The sequence below is a fragment of the Poecilia reticulata genome, chromosome 13 (assembly GCF_904066995.2).
Source record: "Poecilia reticulata chromosome 13, P_reticulata-male-v2, whole genome shotgun sequence".
Taxonomy (NCBI): Eukaryota; Metazoa; Chordata; class Actinopteri; order Cyprinodontiformes; family Poeciliidae; genus Poecilia; species Poecilia reticulata.
This window is the reverse complement of record NC_088842.1, coordinates 374656-396431: the sequence shown is the minus strand read 5'-3', so window position 1 is coordinate 396431 and position 21776 is coordinate 374656. Positions and strand designations below refer to the sequence as shown.

General features: G+C 38.7%; 1 protein-coding gene and 1 long non-coding RNA gene across 2 annotated transcripts; one reads left to right on the top strand and one right to left on the bottom strand.

The window, feature by feature from the left end:
- Positions 1-12071: 12071 nt before the first annotated feature.
- LOC103474362 (pou2af1) lies at positions 12072-17274 on the bottom strand. Its single transcript, XM_081614858.1, has 5 exons — positions 17175-17274; positions 15487-15584; positions 15057-15099; positions 14316-14599; positions 12072-13020 (listed from the first exon to the last, which is right to left on the bottom strand). The coding sequence occupies exons 1-5, from the start codon at positions 17179-17181 to the stop codon at positions 12673-12675; spliced, it is 780 nt and encodes a 259-aa protein (XP_081470984.1). The 5' UTR covers positions 17182-17274; the 3' UTR covers positions 12072-12672.
- Positions 13015-18081, top strand: LOC145554665 (uncharacterized). Its single transcript, XR_014090648.1, has 3 exons — positions 13015-13489; positions 15897-16021; positions 17132-18081. It is a non-coding gene; the product is annotated as an uncharacterized LOC145554665 (long non-coding RNA).
- Positions 18082-21776: the final 3695 nt, after the last annotated feature.

The following is a 21776-nucleotide window of genomic DNA, read 5'->3' as shown; positions in this document are numbered from 1 at the left end:
CTAACCTCTTCCAAAGAACCCTTCAACAGGCTCCTGCTCCAGCTCCAGCTTACCTGCATGTAATCGGCATCATCTACTTGAGAATAAGAGGAGAGGGCAGCCAGAACTCCAGCGCTTGAGTGTTTACCTGTAATGGTACTCAGAGCCCCTCTAAGCTTAGCTTTTTGATCTGTTCTCAGTGTTCTGAATCTGACCTTTCCTCTGACCTCCTTGCAGGATTCCCTCATGGCTCCTTGGTAGATATCCACAGAGCTGCCCGAGTGCCTCAGTCCAGTTACCAAAGACCACCTCAAGAAGATCCCTCCAGTTGTTCATCCATACTGGCGAATACCCGCTCCCCATCCTCCAGTCTGACGATTAACTGTCCACCTTCCAACGTACTACGACCATCTACCTCCAGTGACCTCCTACTCCTCAAATCATCTGAACCTGGACCGGACGCCTCTAAACCGCACAAGCAACCCAAGCTCCCGTGAACCAACCACTCCCCCCTGGAGGAACATCCTCATCACACTCAGTAAGCTGAACCAGTCGTCAGTCATTTTCTTTGAAAACAGTTTTCTTACTTCACTGCTCTCTCAGCCTCCAGAACTAAGATGATCCAGACCCCATGGTCCCACAGCAAGAAAACTCTCCACACACATTCATTGTTCAGCTCCAAAAGAAACTTTTATTTTACTGATTCTCATTCTCCTGTATGTGTTTTTGCATGTGGGTCAAGTGAGTTGCTACCAACATGACAGAAACCGTATCAGACAGGGGAAACAGGGTTTTATTGGAATTAAATTACATGCAGACAAATACATATCACCGCAACTCTTTTTTGCGCATTAATACATTGTATGTCTGTTATTAAATGCAGCACAGCCACAATGTGTCCACCAAACTGTGCAGGCCACTTTGCACCTGAAATGATAGGATATGCTTAATATACACTAATATTACACGGCTATTACAACTTCAATCTCACATAGTATCGCTACCAATATCTTTTTAGCAAGGTTTAGTAAGAAAAAAAAGAGTGTAATTAAACTAAAATATTTTAAAATGTAGGGACAAAATAGCCCTCAAAAAAACATATTTTGTCCTGATTAACCGCCAAATAACTTGTTTACAGTAGTAGACATTACAGACGGCAAACTAATGTCATTTAAAAATATATTTACAAGCTGCCTGTCATGTAAACTAAAAACATCAAGTAAAACAGCAGCTTAATGCAAGCCAGGTATAAAATAAAATAAAGTTTACCGTAATCTTCAATGAAATAAAATACATGAAACAAAACTTCCACAGGTACATATTTATAAGAAATCTACTGAGTAAGCAGTATGTGATGTAACATCGATGTGCGCATGTGCATTACCACAAGGTAGGATGGATTTATGGGTAGCACAGATAAACATTATACCGATCTTGTGCGAAATTCTGTTCTCCTGTGTCGGGAGCGCATTGCAGCCAGAGAGGTGGATCCGGCGGATCTGACCATTTTCACGGAGCTTCTGATCGATTTCTCAGTAAAAACAACTCATTATCATGTCAAGGTTGTAACATTCATTTTAATTGGCAGTTATTGTTTTAAAAAGAAGCAATAACAAAATGGTAAAATAAATAAACGAGGTCTTGTGTAGAGATCTTCTTACGCTGTTTTGTGTTATTTTAAATGCCAGGAGAATCTGTCTTTTTCCAACTTTTGTCACTTAAGCCTGACAAATAAAAGTCAGTCACCAAACACAGGTTTCCAACACGTTGTGTGTATTTAGAATGTTTCATTGCTGATAAGAGGATGGAAATGGATGACAGCAGGACACCAAAAATTAAGACTTCCTGAAAAGAAGAGAGTCTAGACCAGGGGTGAGCAACTCCAGGTCTGGAGGGTCTCCTGTAACTTTTAGATGCGTCTCAACTTCAACACACCTGAGTCAAATAATGAGGTTGTTAGCAGGACTCAGGAGAACCTGACTGCACTGAGGAGGAGATTCAGCTGTTGGATTCAAGTGTGTTGGACCAGAGAGACATTAAGAGTTGCAGGACAACGGACCTCCAGGGCCTGGATTGCCCACCCCTGGTCTAGACTTTCTGGTAAATCTCATTCTAATTAAAATATGAGAGATTACTGGATTAAAGAAATTTCTAATATACTACATGCTGTCTTTGAGAATTTGGAAACAGTTGCTCTTTATTCCCAGCAGCAGCAAAACACCAGCTGCTACGGCCAACTCTTCCTCTTCCTCTGTTTGCTCCTCCTCATCTTCATCACCTTCATTTCTATGTTCCAATCGATTTCAATGTGCCTGTGTTCTGTCAGATCATCAGATGCTGTCAGAATAGCCTACATGCAGTGAGTACCATGTGTGGGCATGCGCATTAAAGGGTCTGACCTTTTAGAGGAGATGTCAGTTCAGCATACACCACAAGTTATGACGAAAATAAGTCAGTAAAATATTTTAAATGCACTTTGAAACCACGACAATGTATGATAAGTATAGCAGGTCGTTAGCAGGACTCTGGCTGCAGCTGCAGTCAGCTACAACACACGCAGCGTCTAAAACTGGCCTCCCTGTTGCTTAATGATGGTCTAACTAGCTAATCGCTAAGTGGGGATGTCATACAGCTGTTAATAACAAAGTGTATGACGATGTAACTTCTACGTCATGATGTTGTGTTGCTGATTAAATAAAATCATAAGGTAATGACGGCGTATACTTGTCTGACAGATACAGCTGTTAGTTTGTACTAAGTGTATGTTGATCTGACAAAACATTGGTTCAAATGAAAAAGGCTTAATAACGTTTCTCATCTCTGTTTTGGCTGGAGGAGTCAGGCAGTTGGACCATTACACGTCATTTACCCAGAATGCATATTTTATTCAAATTTATAAAAACTACATAACCCACAGTATTATTACTGTATTGTTTTTACATCTAAGATAAATATTTATCAAATAAGGTCTATTTTTATAACTAATTGTTGTAAAGACCATTGTAATAGTGAATGTTAATATTTGTCATTTGTATTGTTTTGTGTCTCAATATGACCACCTGCTTTATGATGTATTTTTTGTTTAGTGAAAATATGAAGCACTTTATTGATTCAAAATACATTTTAAACTTGTATAAAATACAAATTATATTATTTTTATATAATAAAAACTAGCAACACTGGTGGATGATATAAATCATTTAAAAATAGTTTCTTAATACATCAGTAAACCCCAAACTGCATGTGTCTTTGTTGCGTTCAGTATTTCGCCGGCACAGCGGGATCATTCATGGAACTGGTGTAGAACTTTATTCCAGAGAGGACTTGAATCTTGCCTGGGGTCTTTCTGAGTCAGATTTACTTGTTTTTATTAAGCGTGGCTTGACTCCAAGCACCACAGCCTTCTTCTACAATCCCAAAACATTTTATTGGCATAAAAAAATGAAGTCGATGATGTAAATCCAGTTCTAAGGAAGGCGTTGGAGAGATGTCATTTTAATACCCACGTTATTTGGAAGCTTTGTCTCAGCATATCCTGTGGCCTTGGCTGACCTCTAGGTTTAAGCTAACACTGAAAATTCATACTTGTGTTTCAGTGATTCTTGAGAATAGGGACAAAATGGGTTTTAATTTTCCCATATTTTTTTTGTTATCTCTCAACCTTATGTATACAAATATGGCAAATAATGTTCTGGAAATGTAAAGATGCTAAGGTACAGGCTCCCAGTTGCAACATTTTTTTAAAAAATTAAATTTTTAATTGACCTGATCCAGAACGTTGCCATCACCATCTGACAAAAATAAATATAAAATAATTTTTAATGACCCTAATAGTGATATTTTTACTCATTTTACAGACAAATGCTTCTCAAGAAACAAAATAAATATTATTTTAAACCAAAAACAGCAAAAAGTCCATCTGACGGAGTTGACACAGAACTGAAGGTGACAAACTAGTGAGTAAAAAGAAGAACTTGATACATGTGAAGTAATGCAATTTATGTAAAATACATTAAAATGAATTAATTGCACATTTAAGTGAGATTTGACAACAATTTCAGTGAAAGAGTCAGAACAACTCTGACGGAGTTGACGAAAAGCCAAACTACCTCAATTTATATGATGTTATTCTGAATGAGGCCATATTGTAGCTCATCAGGTCCATGAAATCTTTACATTATACTAAAATGAAGCTTTTATTTCACAAAATTTCATCAAAGTTGTGTAAATTGTCAATTATGGAGTTGATACATCATGGTTGTGACAAACAACTTAGGAATAAAACAGAAGAAAAAACTAAAGAATAACATAAGCTAACCAGAGCTAACTAGCCCTCTTAGCAAAGGGACAGAAAGGAAGTGGTCATGGGGTCCTCAGAAGTTCTGGTGCCCCCAATAATGCCTGATTTTTTTACATTCTTTTCATTTCTGACGGTGTTGACAAAAACTAGGGACAAATTTCAATGGAGTTGGAAAATATCTAAAAATGATTTTTAATTCAATTTATTGATACCTTTATAATTATTTATATGAGTAATTATACTTAATTGTCATAATATATAATTTTAGTATTTCTTTAATTGTTTTAAACTATTATAATGTATTGAGTTCTGCTCCTGGACAAGGGATTTTACAGACATCATCCACCGACTACAATGATTAAAATAAAAAAATATTCTGCAAACACCAGGAAAATATACATTGTTGTGATCACATGACCCAGGTTAGTTTAGTCAGATATTTGAAAAAATTATATTTTGTGTATGTTTTCAGCCTTTTTGCAATTGGTTCTATTTAAAGATCCTACTTTTCAAATAAATCAATAAAACTGGGGTGCCTGCTCCAGAAATCCTTTCTGCAGAGCAAAATTGTCCTAGCAGGTGTTGGCAACCAGCTAGGACAACTGTAGGGTCCTTACAGCACCCTACAGATCTGTGGTACACTGTGTGTCCATTTAGCCATCTCAAGTTGCTCCACCAGCTTTAATATGTCAGACAACAAGGCCCTGCAGAGGATAGTGAGGGAACTTGTTCCATGCTTCTACTGTTTCTGTAAACTAGTCTGCTTCAAGGTGTGAAAAGACTGAACTGCCATGAACATCATGTACCTTACATAGAATTGTTTTCTGTTTTGTTTCCTTCTTTGTGATTTCTATTCTCTCTCTACATCATATTCATATAAAGTATCTACTTGTTTGCACACTTGAGTGGCATTTCAAAAGTACATCTGTGATGCAACATAATGACATTGTCTGGCTCACAAGTTGATATGCAGTGATGTTGGCACAAGCAGGGGCCAACATTGGATTCTTCATAGGATCAAGAAGATTATGGACAACCCTGACCATCCTCTTCACGAGACTATCTTGGGAAGGCAGAGAATCTTCAGTCAGAGGCTTCTTCAGAGTCAGTGCAGTACAGAGATCTTTGAAGATGGTGACAGCCATCACCATCTTCAATAACTCTTTGAAGAAGCTACAACAATCCTTTTGGAATTAATACAGTATTTTTGAATTTCAATTCGAACCCCAAACTGTTCCCCCAGAATTGATAGCATTCAGTTATACAAAATGTTTTAGTGTGAAGAAGCAGCAGGGACGGCTGGTGGTTTGGTAGGGCTAAGCCCTCCCTGACATTTACAAAAAGTTGTTAAAACAACTTAAAAATTTAAGTTGCAAGCAGCCTCGAACGGCCGTCGCAGCTCAGCGCTGCTCCAGCCTCGTGGTGACCGCAGACAATCTTGCGTCGTTCCCGCACCTGTCCGTTAGGTGATATACACTGATGTGATCGGCAGCACTCCCTGATGATGCACCAAAAATCTGGTGCAGATCAGCACCAGGAGAGGTGAGGAGTGATCTGACTGCCTGCCGTGAATCCAGGAACTTGTCAATAATTCTTCAGCAAAGGCGGAGAGGGACTTGGGCAACCAGTGGGTAAGATTCACAGCGACACAAGGGGGAAACCAGAAAGCCAGGAACTCGGGCTACTCCATGGGTAAAATCCAAGATGCCACAAGGAAACACCTGAGAGAGAGGCGACAGGAAAATATTACTTGAAATAATCTCAGAAAAACTTCAAAGTTAATACGGTAGCATGGCAGGAGAGGGAGGTGAAATGCAGTAGTTTCCCAGAAAAAAACGGGAGCCTTGACAGGTATGTTCAAATATGGTGAAAAGAAGGATGCATTTGAAGGAGTATTCGAATTCAGACAGGCCTTATTGCAGCGCTATGATGTAGTGGGCCTACAAATCCGGCCTTCGGAGGATGCAGCTTTTGAATTCGGACACGGCTTTAGTCTCTGCTCAGACTATCTGCTCGCTTATGAAACATTAGCTGTGTCCGAATTCAGGGTCTGCATCCTTCGAAGGACATATTTGTAGGCCAATTATGTCATAGCGTGGCGATAAGCCCTGTCCGAATTCAAAGACTCGTTCAAATGCGTCCTTTTTTCCAGATCAAGTTGACTCAACTTGATCTTTGAATCAAGTTGAATTAAGACTCCCAACAAAGACTTTGGATGCTGAAACTGAATTAAGTGTGATTCAACAAAGAGTTAACTTATGGTGTGTATAGAGTTGCCACCCGTCCCTTAAAATACGGAATCGTCCCGTATTTGGCTGTTAAATGTTGCGTCCTGTATTGAACCGATACAGGACGCGATTTGTTCCGTATTCTATAAATGTCCGATAGACACGCCTATCACACACACATATCAAGACTAAGTGCAACAATAATGACCAAATAAAACACAGGAAATATTAAGGTCAGCTAAATTCTCGTGGTGGGAGCTAAAGGACCCCTGAACGCTACGGACCGACGCTGTTGTCACGGTTGCCTAGAGACGGACACTACGCAGCCGCGGTGAGGTGCTATCAACCCGCATCTTTTTACAACATCCTCGACCCGACTGTTCACCGTCCTTAGAAGCAAAACCTCTCATAAAGATACAGATGTGTGAGGGAAGACGCAAATCCCAGGCTGAATAATGTTAGTGAGGATGAACACAAGCAATAAAAAAAGATAATTAAAAAATGTGTCGCAGTTTGCTGTATGATACTAGACAGAATAGATCAGCAGAGGAACTGCAGACCCTGATATGGTAACATTTTACTATGATTAAGTTTCTTATTGTGCTTTTAGTAGACTATATTGATTTCATTATTTGCTTTTTTAATAATTTCAGGCAAAATAATACAAATGATAATTTAAAGAACAAGTCATACAAATAGATTAACAGTCAATACATAAATATTTACTACTTTAAAATGTTTGTTAGGGCTTTCTGTAGGTTTTATTTTGAAATGTTTATATATTTTATGAATTTATTATTCAGTGGTAATTTAATGTATTATTAATGTACCAGACGGCGGTGTTGGTGTTCCTGCTAAATCCTCAATATACCCAATTTGGGTTGTCTTAGCCTTTTTATCGCAGCCTGTGGGGTTTTTCCTGTCTGGGAACGAGAATACAACCTGCTGAATGTGACAGGTAGCCAATCAAAAGCGCGGTGACGTAAGAACAGAGGGGAATCCCAAACAGCTGACATATCACGCAACTGAGTCCGGTGGATATCAGAGATCATATGTGGAAATGTTTATTATTATATGTAAAGGTCATTATTATATATGTTTATTATGTTTATTCAGTTAAAAATGTTAAAAAACATATTCACCTCCAAATCATAGTGCAGCAAATAGAGCGGCTGCTCCCGTCTCTTTTATCCACCGCATTTTCTTTTTGTTACGTCTTTTATCTCTTAAAATGACTCCAAAAACTATCACTATTGTTTCTACATCATCATCCGTGTTTGGTTATTCTAAATTCCTGCCATGTTGGGAGTTTTGTGGATTTTCTTCTGGAATCGGGATGTTCGTGACTGGAATCGGTTCGTGTTGCTCCTGCCTTGGACACACGAACCGATTGAACCTGTTGGACTTTTATCAGCTCTGTGGTCACAGAGGTTTGGAGAATCGGCCGACAATCTGAAATCTTTCCGTCTAAACCAGACTGAAGACTCACAAGCTCTACTCATCTCCTCTCGACCACTGCCCAAATGCTCTGACTCTGGTCGCTATGGTACATACCCCTTCAAAATAAGATACAGATGCGCCACAAAAACGAACATTTTACTTTCGTGAACATTTTAACTCACGATAATGACTAACGGAGCCCTGAGCTTGTATCTCTGCAACGAGACGTCCCATCTGGGAGTGATGAGAGACAATAACACCCGAAGTGTTGCTTATATCCACAGCCTGCTTGGTCTCTACGTGGTGAAACAGCTTGAAGCTTCATTGCCTCATTAGCAGCCGGTCGCCGCACGTTACGCAGAGCGGCTTGTAATGTGGGACTCACCTAGCGGTCCAGGATAAATCCATTCTCCTGTCTCTTCTCTGGGCCTTTTCTCCTTTGCAAAGAAACTTTCCAAAGACATCTGAAATGTTTCTTACTCATTTTGCTGCTTGTGGGCTCAGTGTTGGTGCGCAAGTAACCGAGAGAATCCGATTAAAAGATTTTCAAAATAAAAGATCCTCCAGACTCAAATAATACATAAAACAGAAATATTTCACTATTTCTTGCACGGCCCGGTAGCAATTGGTCCACGGACCGGTACCGGTCCACGGACCGGGGGTTGGGGACCACTGCTCTAACCGACCTCTATGCATGAATGATTGCTCAATAGATCACTTTTTAAAGACAAAAAACACTTCCATAAATAACGTCTATCACTGCAGCAGACATCCCACCCCATAGGACGACGCGCCCTTATTTGGATTTCTGAAAGGTGGCAACCCTAGCTGTGAATATTTCTGCAGCCAAGTTAATGCACTCTTATATTGTTACATATTTTCTTCCTATGTTTATTTTGTTCAGCTTAATTGCACAGGATAAATGACAGATTTATTTTTAAAGGCAAACAAACGATCAGACCAAAAAGCAGAATAAATTTGACATTCAGAAAAAAAAATCCATAATAAATGTATTTTTAAAGATGTGGGTTTTAAGTGTCATGCAAGAACCACAGATTTTTCCTGTTTATAAAAAGATCTTTTAGAAATATATTCTTAAGAAAAGTGGTGAATTTATTTCTTAAATGAGGCTCAGTGGCTCATTTGACAGCTCAAAACAAACTTTTCATTCACCTTTTCTGCTTTGACCCATTTTTCTAATCTAGTCCTGTTTTGAATGATTGACAGCAATAGATCCTGCAGATCAGTAACTAACAGAACAATGCTCTGTGGTACCTTTGCCTGTAAAATGAATTTATGATTTTTTTTTATGGAGGTTTTTCTATGAGGAAAAGATCATAAAAACTTTTTTTTTCATTCTGGTCAACATGCTGAAATGTTACAAGGAAATAAAAGCCAACAGAGTTGTTTTCTTGGCTCAGCTTGGGTGTTTTTTCACTCTAAGTCAGCAGTCCTGAGTCTCCAGTGGGGGATTTCCACAAGTTTCGGCTTAGCAGGAACAGACAAGACGATTGCCAACAGGATTTATGGAGCACATGCTGAACACACTCACTTATCCACCCTGAGAGCTTTGCTGTCTGACACACTCATTTTAGTTACAGAGCTTGGGAGAAGGCATGAAATGCTGCCATAACCCCAACCAAACCCCATCATTTTACACTCACTAAAGATTTGTTTTCATTTGTTTTTGTTGAGGCATTTAAATACCAGGAAAAACTTCTTTTGTTCAGAGGTTGGTCTACCTGACACCAAAAGGTCAAGTACATACTTGACACTGCAAAGAGTTAAAGGTTTCAGTTTTCCAAACTTGATGAAACTTGTCATTTTAATGAAGAGAGATGTTTCCCTCCAAACATTCGCTTTTGGTACTGATCTGTTGGAATAAGCTGAAAGGAGGCATGAGACAGTTATTTTTTTCTTTTTCTTTTCAGAACTGCACAGGTGTTTTTAGTTAAAATAATTTGCAAAGTAAAGTTGAACAGTTATACAGCAAGAGAAACATAAATCAATCTATCTATCTATCTATCTATCTATCTATCTATCTATCTATCTATCTATCTATCTATCTATCTATCTATCTATCTATCTATCTATCTATCTATCTATCTATCTATCTATCTATCTATCTATCTAACACTGAGTGATTGGAATTATGTTGTACAAAGTAGTAATTAGCAAACTTGTCTTTTGGATTCTTGTTAATAGCAACCCTAACAGTAATGTCAAAATGTTTGACATTATGTATGTGTTCACTTTTGTTAATGTGTTCACTTTTGTTAATGTGTTCACTTTTGTTAATGTGTTCACTTTTGGATGCCTTCATTGGTGATCTAACTCCTCTCAGTTTAAGACACGCCCCCTGACCACGCCCCCTGGCCACGCCCCCTGACCACGCCCAGTCTCTCTACTGACTAATCTGATTGCTCTGCTGTTCCAGCTGCTTTTTCTTCCCTTTGTAAAGATGGTAGTTTCCCTCCAGACCAGCACATGGCAAAAACTGCTGCCACCATTTTGTCAGCACTACTGTCACATTTATCAGTGATGGTGAAATGAAGCTTCATGATGCACTGAGACTTTCCATCAAACTGTTTGACACACCATGGTGCTTCATCTGCTCAACTGCAACATCAAGTGGACAATAAATCCACAACAGGCAAAGTGAAAATTCAATTCTGTTTAAAGCTTTAAATTGAAGAACAAGTGACTTTTGTGAAGTCAACAAATAAATCCTGAATATTTTCTTTTTATGGTACAAAGGCTGGATCAAAAGGAAAACTGAAAACAAATTGAGGATGTGGGCTTGTTACTTTGTAACCATTCCTATATCACAAGAGACAACATTTGATTACAATTAATATTTATTTTGTGGGTCAGAGGAAGGTGTGATGTTTGTATGGAAGAGGTCAGGAGAGGATGACGATGAGCTTGTTCCTGAGCTGAACCTGTTGCAAAATGTGTTCAACTCATTTGCTCTGTCCAGACTCTGAATAATCGATCTGACCCTCCTTTTGCTTGAAGCCTGTAATCTTCTTCATCCCTGACCACACATCTGATATTGTTCCTCTGCAGTTTGTTCTCCAGATTCTTGCTGTTTCTAATCATGACTTTGAGCTGCTTCTGTATACTCCTCAATAACTCCCTGTCTCGTTCCCTAAAGGCTCTTTTTTTTCTTGTTTAAAAGTTCCTTTAGTTCCTGGTTCCTGGTGATCCAGAGTTTGCCATTCAGGAAGCATCTTACTGTTCTGGTGTGGATGGTTTATATAGTCTAGTGAGTCACACACTCACTGATGTCATCTCCATGTGGCTGGCACAGAGTAGTCCACTACTGCAGCAGTTTTTACATATATGACCTTATTATTCTTTAAAAGAATCAAACCAAAGTGGAAGCCATCAGGTTTCCCTCCATCCTCCACTCTGTGTGCTGATCTGATCCATTACTGAGCAGAAAGGACTAAAAGGTGTTGGTGACTGTGAGTGAGCTGAACTCTAAAGAAAATAATTCTCACTCTAAGCAATGACTATTTTTGTGTTTTACAAAATTTGAGTACATTTGCTTCATAGATGTAAGTCATAAGTACATTTTGTTGATGGATCCAATAGCTACCTTGATTTGTAGCCAAAGTAGCTGCTGGATGTTACAGTGCAGATTATTTTATTGCATTTTAATGACAGATTTCTATGGCAGATTATTTCACTTGTAACAAGACATTAAAAGCTAAATAATCTGCCAGTGCAACTATTACATTTTCATCAATAATAAGTTATTGTTTACTTAAAACAAGCTTCCATAACTTGCTGAAAAGTTACTTGTAAGTCAGTTTTGTCTTATTTCAAGTGTACTAAAATATTTTCACAAGAAACTAGACCAGAACTACTTGGTAGGACTTTGTTTTTGCAGATGTGCAAGAGTATTTATGCTACTTAAACTTTCTCACATTTTGTTACTTTTTAACATGATACAGAGCAGTTTTCAAATCTTTTATATATATAGAAATCTGAATAATTTGCTATACATTTGTATTCAAACCTCCTGAGCCAATACTTTTCAGTCTCAAATTTTTTCTGTTTTCTTTGTTCTTTGCTAAAAAAAGCAAAGAAAATTAGAAATCCACTCAATACACGTGTTTAATACATGTAACCTATTTTTTTTATTGTGAATAATAACAAATCATGAGTACTACAATAAATCAAGGTTGTAAAAAACAATTATAGAAAAATATCTGTCTGTATCCATTAAACAATCATCAGCCACTCCAGTGCAGCGGTCAGAGAACAAACCGTCCAGCTGAGTCCCATTTACAGAGCAAAGACACAGAATCTTACCAAGTCATTTTGTTCTAGTTTCTATTGCAAATATCACAATATACTTGCAATAAGACAAAACTAACTTTAAAGTAACTTTTCAGCAACAGATGCTTTAAGTATTTCATTTCTTAATACTGATGAAAAATCTACCAGTAGATTATTTCACTTACAACATGGAAAAATGTCATGTTAAAAGTGAAATAATCTGCCAATGGAACTAGTACTTTTTCATCAACATTATGAAATTATTCACTTGAAACAATGTCATATTTTTGCTGAAAAGTTCATTTGAAGTTGGTTTTGTCTTATTGCAAGTATACTAGGATATCTGCATTAGAAACAGGACAAAAAATACTTGGTGAGATTTTGTGTTTTTGCAGTGTGCAAACAGATACAATGTAATCCTGCTGGGACTCCTCATCATAGAATATTGTAACACATTTCAGAGCCCAGAGGGAAATCCTTCCTGAAGTAGCTCTCCTCCACAGGCTGGATGTAGGGATAGTCTGTGGGGGGGCAGTAGGGGGCGTACTCATCGAGGGGGGCGCTCTCCAGCTGGGCTGGCCAGCAGCCGGCCACACTGTCCTGATGGGGGCTGCAGTACTGATAGGGGTAGCGTTTTGAGAGGAAGCCGTGGAAACTGGACTCCATCCTGGTGGGTGAGTCATAGCAAGACGAGGAAGAAGAGGAAAAGGAGTCCTGCGGGGAGTAGCTGTTGGGATCCAGGGGGGTGTAGAGTGTCAGGGACTCTGATGAGGAGCAGGCCGCCTGGAAGAGGGGAGGGAACGACCAGCAGATGTAGAGCGTTAGTCTGAGTAGAAGTTGTCACGGAAACAGGACACAGTGAGAAAGAGTGAGAATTTAACTCTGAGAGTGGGATGGATCCAAGTCTGGCTCAGAAAATGTTTGGCACACCACAGATTAGTGAAAATCACCCTGCAGCCTTTACTTACAGTTTATTGTAAATTGTGTTAATTATTGGAGATAAAATTTATACATTTACTTTTAATAAGGTCTGAAATATTGTTAAAAAGTGAAAGAATCAAGATTTTTCCTACATTTGTCTTCCTCAGACACACATCTCTTTTACAATGTTATTTTTTATGTTAGGTTTTCGAGGCTCTAATGATCTTTATTGGTCAGTTGACAGACAGGAAAGTTTGTCATGAGAGAGTGAAGACGTGGAAGTCATCGCACCAGGACTCGAACCTGTGACAGCAACATAAAGGACTGAGGTGTAAGTCACGCTTTACCCCTTTGCCACTGCCCCACCATGAATATGTTATTTTTAATAAGAGCAGAGAATCATTTTTCTTTATGTTTACTGTCTCATTTCTTATTTTCACATATTTTTGTCTCTGCATGAATCTGTTTGTCTTCAACTTGCAGTTGGTCCCACCGTGGATATTTCTGTTCTGTTTTTATGCAATCAGAAAATGTCTGCATGAAAATGTCTCATAAAGTGTAATTGTACAGCGGTGAAGGTTTGTAATGATGCATTTGGGCTGAATATTAGTTTGACTACAATTAGAGGCCAAAACTATAGAAACAAAGATTTATTTCCAACATATTAAAATAACAAATGGCATTCTAACTAACATAATAATAATAATAATAATAATAATAATAATAATAATAATAATAATAATAATAATAATAATAATAATAATAATAAGATTTTATATATGTTTAATGTGGTTTTTTTGTTCATTTTAGTTTTATGATTAATATTAGCGTTTTATTCAATTAATTTAGGAATGTTGGTTGTTGTTTTGTTAGCTTGTTTCTTTGTCTTTTAAGCACACTAGTCACATTTGATTGTCTAAAATGTGTTTTTTTCTGTTTTTGCAACAATATACTGAAGTCATTTACTGAAAGTTTCTGATGACTGAACTGAATAATGTTTTACTTGATGGTCGTTTTGTCTCGTTCATTTTGCGATAAACTGATGTGAAATGTGGAGTCACACAAAAGTTGTAAATAAAAATAAAAGTGACGCGTTTTAACTTTGGATTTGCTAAAAATACAAGAGATGCTTTTCATGGAGGAAGACTGAGACTCACCGTCCCCTGGCCGTAGTAGTCCACGTCTGAGGACATCGCGTGACTCCAGGGCAGCGGGGAGGAAGTGGGCAGAGGAGGCAGGGAGTTGTAGTCCACGGCTCCTCTGGAACTGAAACTGCAGTCGTTGCTGGGCAACATCAAGTCCCCGAACTGCTGCTGGGGGTCGCTGAACGCGCTCGCCTGCATGTTCAGGCTGCACGAGCTCTTAGTGACAGGGAGGAAGGGCGCGCGCAGCTGCGGGGCTCGCGAGCTCATGTCGGCAGGAGGAGGGTCCTCGTGACGACCTAATGAGATCAGATTTTTAAAAAGTGAGATTAGTGTAATAAAATGCAGATTAATCAACAGTAACATGAGACAGAGCGGCGGCTGTCCTGTCTTCCCTGCTGTCTGCGCTCTAACACCGTCAACTCCGGTTGTCATGGCGGCAGCAGCAACTAACCCTCTGGAGCGCTGCGGCTTAGAGCTGACAATAATTTACTGCAGCTGCATTCCGACAAGCCCGGCCCGGCCCGGCCCAGGCTTTCATCTGGGAGCTGTGCTCCGCGGGGTCAGGGCGGGTCAGGGCAGGTTGCTGCCTGCCTGTCAGCACCGGGACAAGCAGCGCGCCGCCCGGAACCTGAGATCGAGCTGCGGATCCTGTAACTGCGGCCTGTAGGCCGGACTGCACATTTTATAGAGACTGACTGAAACAGTCAAATGAATGCAGCTCTAAAATGTTCTGAACTTTGATGTTTCACTTACTTTGGGGCACAGATGGACAAAGTTCCTTTTGCTCCAAGTAAACCTGGAGATGGTTGGATCACATGGAGGAGGAGGAAACAGACAGTTAGTTTTGTACATGTCGTCACTTTCCTTAAATAATTGTCTTTATTTAGTTAGATTTTCCCCTAAATCCTGTTCTGGCAAAAAAAGATGCAGCGATTTCATTTGTTTGCAATAAATAAATATCAAATCCATTTTTTAGCAAAAAATGAAAAATAAATACAATCACTTCATTCCAGGAAGGTGACAATATTTATTACTGCTAAACATTTTAACATTTTCCAGATTTGCTTTCTGCCGCAAGGGCAGTTGGTGATTTACTGGGTCAGGTTCTGCAGGGGCAGAAGCATGGTGTGTGTGTGTGTGTGTGTGTGTGTGGTGGTGTGTGTGTGTGTGTGTGTGTGTTTACCGGGTGGCGTTTCCTGCTGGCCTCCTTCGCTCTGTGCCTCTGCAGCAGCTCTTTAACGGTGGTCTTCACCCGGACGCCCTGATACACTCGTGGCTTTTCTGCACAGAAACCCACCGGACCGAGTCAGAACTGTTCTGTTCACCAAACACTCTGAGTCTCACAAACACACATCCGCCGCTCGGAAACACTTTGTGAAATGAAACATCTAAACGCTCACAGCCATTAAATAAAGCAAATTAAAATCCGCGTGTTGTGTTAAATATTTTATTTCGTTTAATAATATTATTATTATTATTATTATTATTATTATTATTATTATTATTATTATTATTATTATTATTAACAACAACATGTTTGCAGGTACATTTGAAATGATTTGTATTTCTGAACGTTTTCTCTGCCGCCTGCAGCGCCGCGTTTCCTCTGAGTTTCAGGCTGCGGCGCTTTTGTGGTCTGTTGAATCCAAACTCCGCGCAGACCAGGAAGAGAAGAAAAGAAAGGAAAGAAAGGAAACCGGCACAAAAATACCACCACAGTAAGTACTTATGTCTACGATAATCGCGCGCGGAATGGATTAATTACTGACTTTAACATATTTATTTCCGTTAAATCATGTTGTTAATTTGTATAACTGATCTTAAAAACGCTTTGGAAAGACTTAATAAACCTAAAAATATATACTATAAATGTTTAGTCGGGCTCTGCAGAAGTTTAAAAGGACATGAATGTTCTGGGTGTGTCGACAGAAAAAACTCCGGAATCTTCTTCAGCTTCATGATGATCAGATGTTTTGTGGAAAAACGTTGCAGTCATTTCATGTCGGGTTTGTTTACAATTCAAACCCAAATCAATTCTCCTCCAGAATCACGTATTTTATTTCCATCCCCGCTTTTCCCCTTCTTTGAATGAATGACAGTTTAAACCGACGACGTTTGTCCAACGGATCATTTACAGGATTTATAAAACAAAACTAATGACGACGCTTAGAAAGCGCTAAAGAACGTCGCACATATGCGCGTAATTTGGCCCCAAAGGCGCAAATTAATGGATTGGTGAAGAAATTTGATAAGACACGAAAGGCTCGGGTTCAAAACCTCCTCTGATAAATATTCATATAGTTAAATGCTTCTCTTTGATTTGTTTTAAACGTGGGGAAATAGTGGGCTAAAACGACACGCAGACACATCCCACTCTAACGCCCTGTTACGCACAAGCAGTTCGGGCAGAGCGCCGAAGTCTTAAATCTTAGCTCCACTGGCAAATCACCTTGATCAAAAATGTGTGCAAAAAAACTCATGTACGTGACCCGGAGCGCGTCAACGAAACGCTCAGGGTGAACTAAACTAAAACGTCCTGTAAAATTGATAAATGTCGGTTAAGCTCTCAGGAGCTGAAAGTCTGCAGGACACATCCAGCTTCCACAGGGAGGCAGGTGGCAATTAAATATAACACTCCCCAAAAAAGGCTGAAAAAAACATGTTTTCACATTCAGGAATTATTGTAAACGTGCATAAAAGTGAACATCTAGAAGGAAAAACAGCCGTTTTCTCCTCACTCCAACATGTCCTTTCTTTCTCTCGCAAAACATCTATTTCCATAACCAACATTAGCATTTCTTTCTTTTTCTCCCCTTTCTTTCTAACAGGACAGAAGCCAAAAAAAGAGAATCTTCAAATAGAATTACTCACCAGACATGATGGCTGAGATGAGGAGAGGATCCCTGGAGAAGATCTTTGGATCTCCACAACGTTCTGTTCTGCCTCAGCAAAATGGCCAAGAACCAAATTTCTATAAAAGTCTCCAAAAACAACAAGTCTGATGAGTTCCAGCGGGATCAGAGCATACAACAATATTGTAATAAAGCTGGGCAGATATTAGTTTGAGATTTTCTCCCTCCATGCCTACTATTTAAAACCCCTAGAACTCAATGATTTGACAATGATTTGATTGCGCGTTACTTACAATTTGAATATTCAGAAGCAACGCTCTCAAATCAATTTTTCTATAAAAATAACTACCCAAGGACTTTGCAAAAGCCCCACTTTAATGTAATATAACTGTATTTTATGCTTTGGTGAGAAAAAAACACACTTTTATCAATTTTATGCTCCTTTTGGCATATCAGAGCATCACAGCCCTTATTACACACACCAGCTATATGACGCTGTTTGCGCACATTTAAAGGAGAATTTCACCCCAAATCTGACCTCGCATATCCACTGATGGACCACGCGCACAAGAAATGTGTGAAATGTTCGTTTTTAAAGGTTTTATGGGAAAGAAAAACGCACAAAAGTGTAATAGAAGGGGGCGGGGCAAACGGCAGCAGCCATCTTTGCCATCGGAGGCCTTGAGCTGCAGCAGCAAGTGGGTCCAGAGTTCTGACCTGCTGCGGCTCCGAGCTGCTCTGAACTCACTTCAACAAATATTACATTTGTGTTTGTTTGCTTTTTCATTTTCGCGGAGGAACTGAAGCCTGTGAACAAACCAGATCACATATTAAGAAACTTATGATAAAGTTGATCCAATAAAATCACAAAAACATGCAAGTAAAAATATTGTTCATTAAATAACTGTTGATGTGCTTAACATTTAGAACGTGTTTTGTGTTTAATAAAATAGCACATTCTTATTATTTTAAAATTTTTAGTGGTTTCTAATAATTTTGTTTAATTTTCCCTGCTGTTAAAATATGAAACAGCCAATTTATTTCATATAGTACATATTTTAATTATCATAATCCCCACCTCTTCAACTGGATATTTATTTTGTTTTAGTCAACATGAAGAAATTTTACACCATCATGATATGAGAGGAAGAATTTATATATATATATATATATATATATATATATATATATAATTTAACACCATCTTTTTGCCTCCAGTTTTGATCATAAAGTCTCGTCCCCTCACAGTCCCAGCTCTCTCTCTCTCTCTCTCTCTCTCTCTCTCTCTCTCTCTCTCTCTCTCTCTCTCTCTCTCTCTCTCTCTCTCTCTCTCTCTCTCTCTCTCTCTCTCTCTCTCCGCCCACCTTTTGCTCCTCTGGTGACACAGTGGCGCCATCTCGCGGTGACATGCTTGAACCTTTGCCGAGTTATTAGAGCATAAATGGTAATAATGCAGCAGATTAAAATATTATTTTCTCCTAATACTGTATATAAATTCCCTTCATCATGTCAAACCTTCCTTAACTTTTGGACTCTTTTTAACGTTAGACATGAAAATAAATGAGTTTGAGGATCTGAGTTTTATAAGAGCAGTTTACAGTTCAGAGCTATTATTATTATTATTATTATTATTATTATTATTATTATTATTATTATTATTATTATTATTATTATTATTAATTATTGTTTCATCACATTTTTAACATGAACAACTTCTAGTTTTTGATAAATATCTACTGAAGAGACTCTGTTGTCCTTTTTAAGGTTCTTAAAGATAAACATTTGTAAAAAGAATAACTGAGTTAATAACTGCTGTAGTTTTCATCACATCTGTATTTATAATAATAAACTGAACTGTTGAAGTTTGAGCTGCAGGTTGAGACAACAACTCTCTCCATGTCGTCTCTTACAGGAACTAAGGGACCTGCTAATAACTTGTTGCCATGGCGATCCTCCAGGGTTCTTGGTCAGATCATGCATCAAGGGTTAACAGAGACCAGCAAACTATTATGTGGTCATAATGTTTCCTCTGAACTCTTCAAATATATTTGCATGAAAGGTGTTGGAGTTTATCCGTTCTGCCTTTAGGTTCAAGAAGAGTCAGTGAGTTGAATTCATGAATAACTAAATAATAACTAAACTGCAGCGTTGGACCATCATCATGTTTTCCTCATGGGTCAAGACAGTAAAATGACCCCTAACAACAGTTTCCTTTTGTGGGCTTGTGAGCCCTAAAGAGGGCGTTCCTAGTGCGTCACTTCCTGTAACCTTAGCTCTGCACGCAAGTACACTGTGTGTGTGTGTGTGTGTGTGTGTGTGTGTGTGTGTGTTTATACGAGCAGCTAAAAGAAACAGAGGAAAACAGAATTATTCGCTCCCCATGAAGGACAGACAGTCATGGATGTTGAGGATTTTCTTAACTGACCACTATAGGACTTCGGTCAGAAAGGCCCGCTGGTCATCAGGGTGTTTATCGTCAATGACTGCAGCACCAGTTTCAACAGCAAACAGATCAACAGATGAACGTCAAGAAGAAATAAACGGAATTAACCTCCTTCCAATAAAAGGAACCACTTAAAAAAAAAAGCATAGGCATGAGTCATGAAGACCTCAGATGATCTTGGACCGGCTTTGTGACTGATGATGATTAATTAAATTGTTGTGGTTTTAAACTGTGGAGTTATTAAATGAATACAATCTTCTCTAATTTATTGACTGAAAATTCACTTCAGTTCAATAAGTTATAATGTTTAAAAAGAGGAAATGAGGGATCTATGTAGAAAGAATACAAATTATACAAGCAATTGTTTTAAATAAATTGCATTCCTGGTCTTTTTATTAACATGTCTAACTTGGGTTAAAGGTAAAAGTATTCTTTTGGAAGTTGGACAGAGGCTACATCAAGACATCACTGACATCACAAAACTGTATAAAATCATCAAAAAGTTATTTCTTTTCAAACCACAACATTTTTTAATTCCAAGCAAATTATTTTGGGAAATCTCATCAGATTTCCTAAAATAATCTGCTGGGATTATTTTGAATCCAAAACCTGCTACCCTATCCCTAACCTGATAATGGCTGAAACACCATGAGACCCCGAGGTGGACTACTGACAACATGTCCTTAATTAATATTTATTTAATAATTAAGTTTAATAAGACAACTTTATCACACCAATTTACCTCGAGTTACCCTGGACTCCACACCTCTCATGGCAGATTGCCCTTCTGAAGGTTTACAATGACTACGTACTAAACTACTGCTAGAATTCACTGTCTTTTGGGTTCTGCACTGTAAAAACGTGCTTTCCTTACTGCTCAACTTAGTACCTTTAGATATTTGGGGATGGGTTCATTGCCTTTTTTGACATTCAGATTAATTAGCTGAGATTTAACCACCCAGTTGACAGACGAGGTGGGGACAGTTATCGAGAGAGCTTGAATCCATAACCTTACCAAACCACCCTGCAAAGATGATCCTATTGAACTTTTCCACATTTTGTCACGTTATAATTACAAACTTTAATGTATTTTACTAGGATTTAGTAATACCAACACAAAGCAATGCACATCTGCAAAATGGGAGGAAAATTATACAGGCACTAGTCATTAAATTAGAATATCATGAAAAAGTTGATCTAAATCAGTAATTCCATTGAAAAAATAAAATATATTCATTCGTTACACACAGACTGATATATTTGAAATGTTTATTTCTTTTAGTGTTGATGATTGATAACTAATGAAAACTCCAAATTCAGTACATCAGAAAATTAGAATATTGTTAAAAGGTTCAATATTGAAGACCTCTGGTGTCACACACTAATCAGCTAATTAACTCAAAACACATGCAAAGGCTTTTAGATGGTTCTGTAGGCTACAGAGTGATGGGAATGACTACTGACTTGAAAGTTGTCCAAAAGATGACCTTTGACACCTTGCACAAGAGGGTAAGACATAAACATCAAGAAGCTGGCTGTGGACAGAGCTCTGTGTCCGAGCACATTCATAGAAAAGATGCGGTAGGAAAAAAATGGACAACCAGTCGGGATAACTGCACCTCGGAGGGGATTGTGAAACAAACCCATTTAAAAATATGAGTAAGATTCACAAAGAGTGGACTGCAGCTGGAGTCAGAGCTTCAAGACTCACCACACACAGATAAGACATGGGTTTCAGCTGTCACATTCCTTTTGTCAAGCCTCTTGATCAAGAGACGGCATCAGAAGCACTTTGCCTAAAGACAGAAAGGACTCTGGACTGCTGCCGAGTGATCCAAAGTTATGTTCTCTGATGAAAGTACATTTTGGAAATTAAGGTCCCGAAGTCTGGAGGAAGAGAGGAGCAGCACCGAATCCATATTGCTTGAGGTCCAGTCAAAGTTTCCAAAGTCAGTGATGGTTTGGGTTGCCATGTCATCTGCTGGTGTCGGTCCTCTGTGTTTTCTGAGGTCTAAGGTCAACGCAACCATCTACCAGGAAGTTTTAGAGCACTTCATGGTTCCTGCTGTTGACCAGCTTTATGGAGATACAGATTGAATTTTCCAACAGGACTTAGCACCTGCACACAGAGCCAAAGCTACCAGTACCTGGTTTATCCCTATTCTTAATTAACCACCA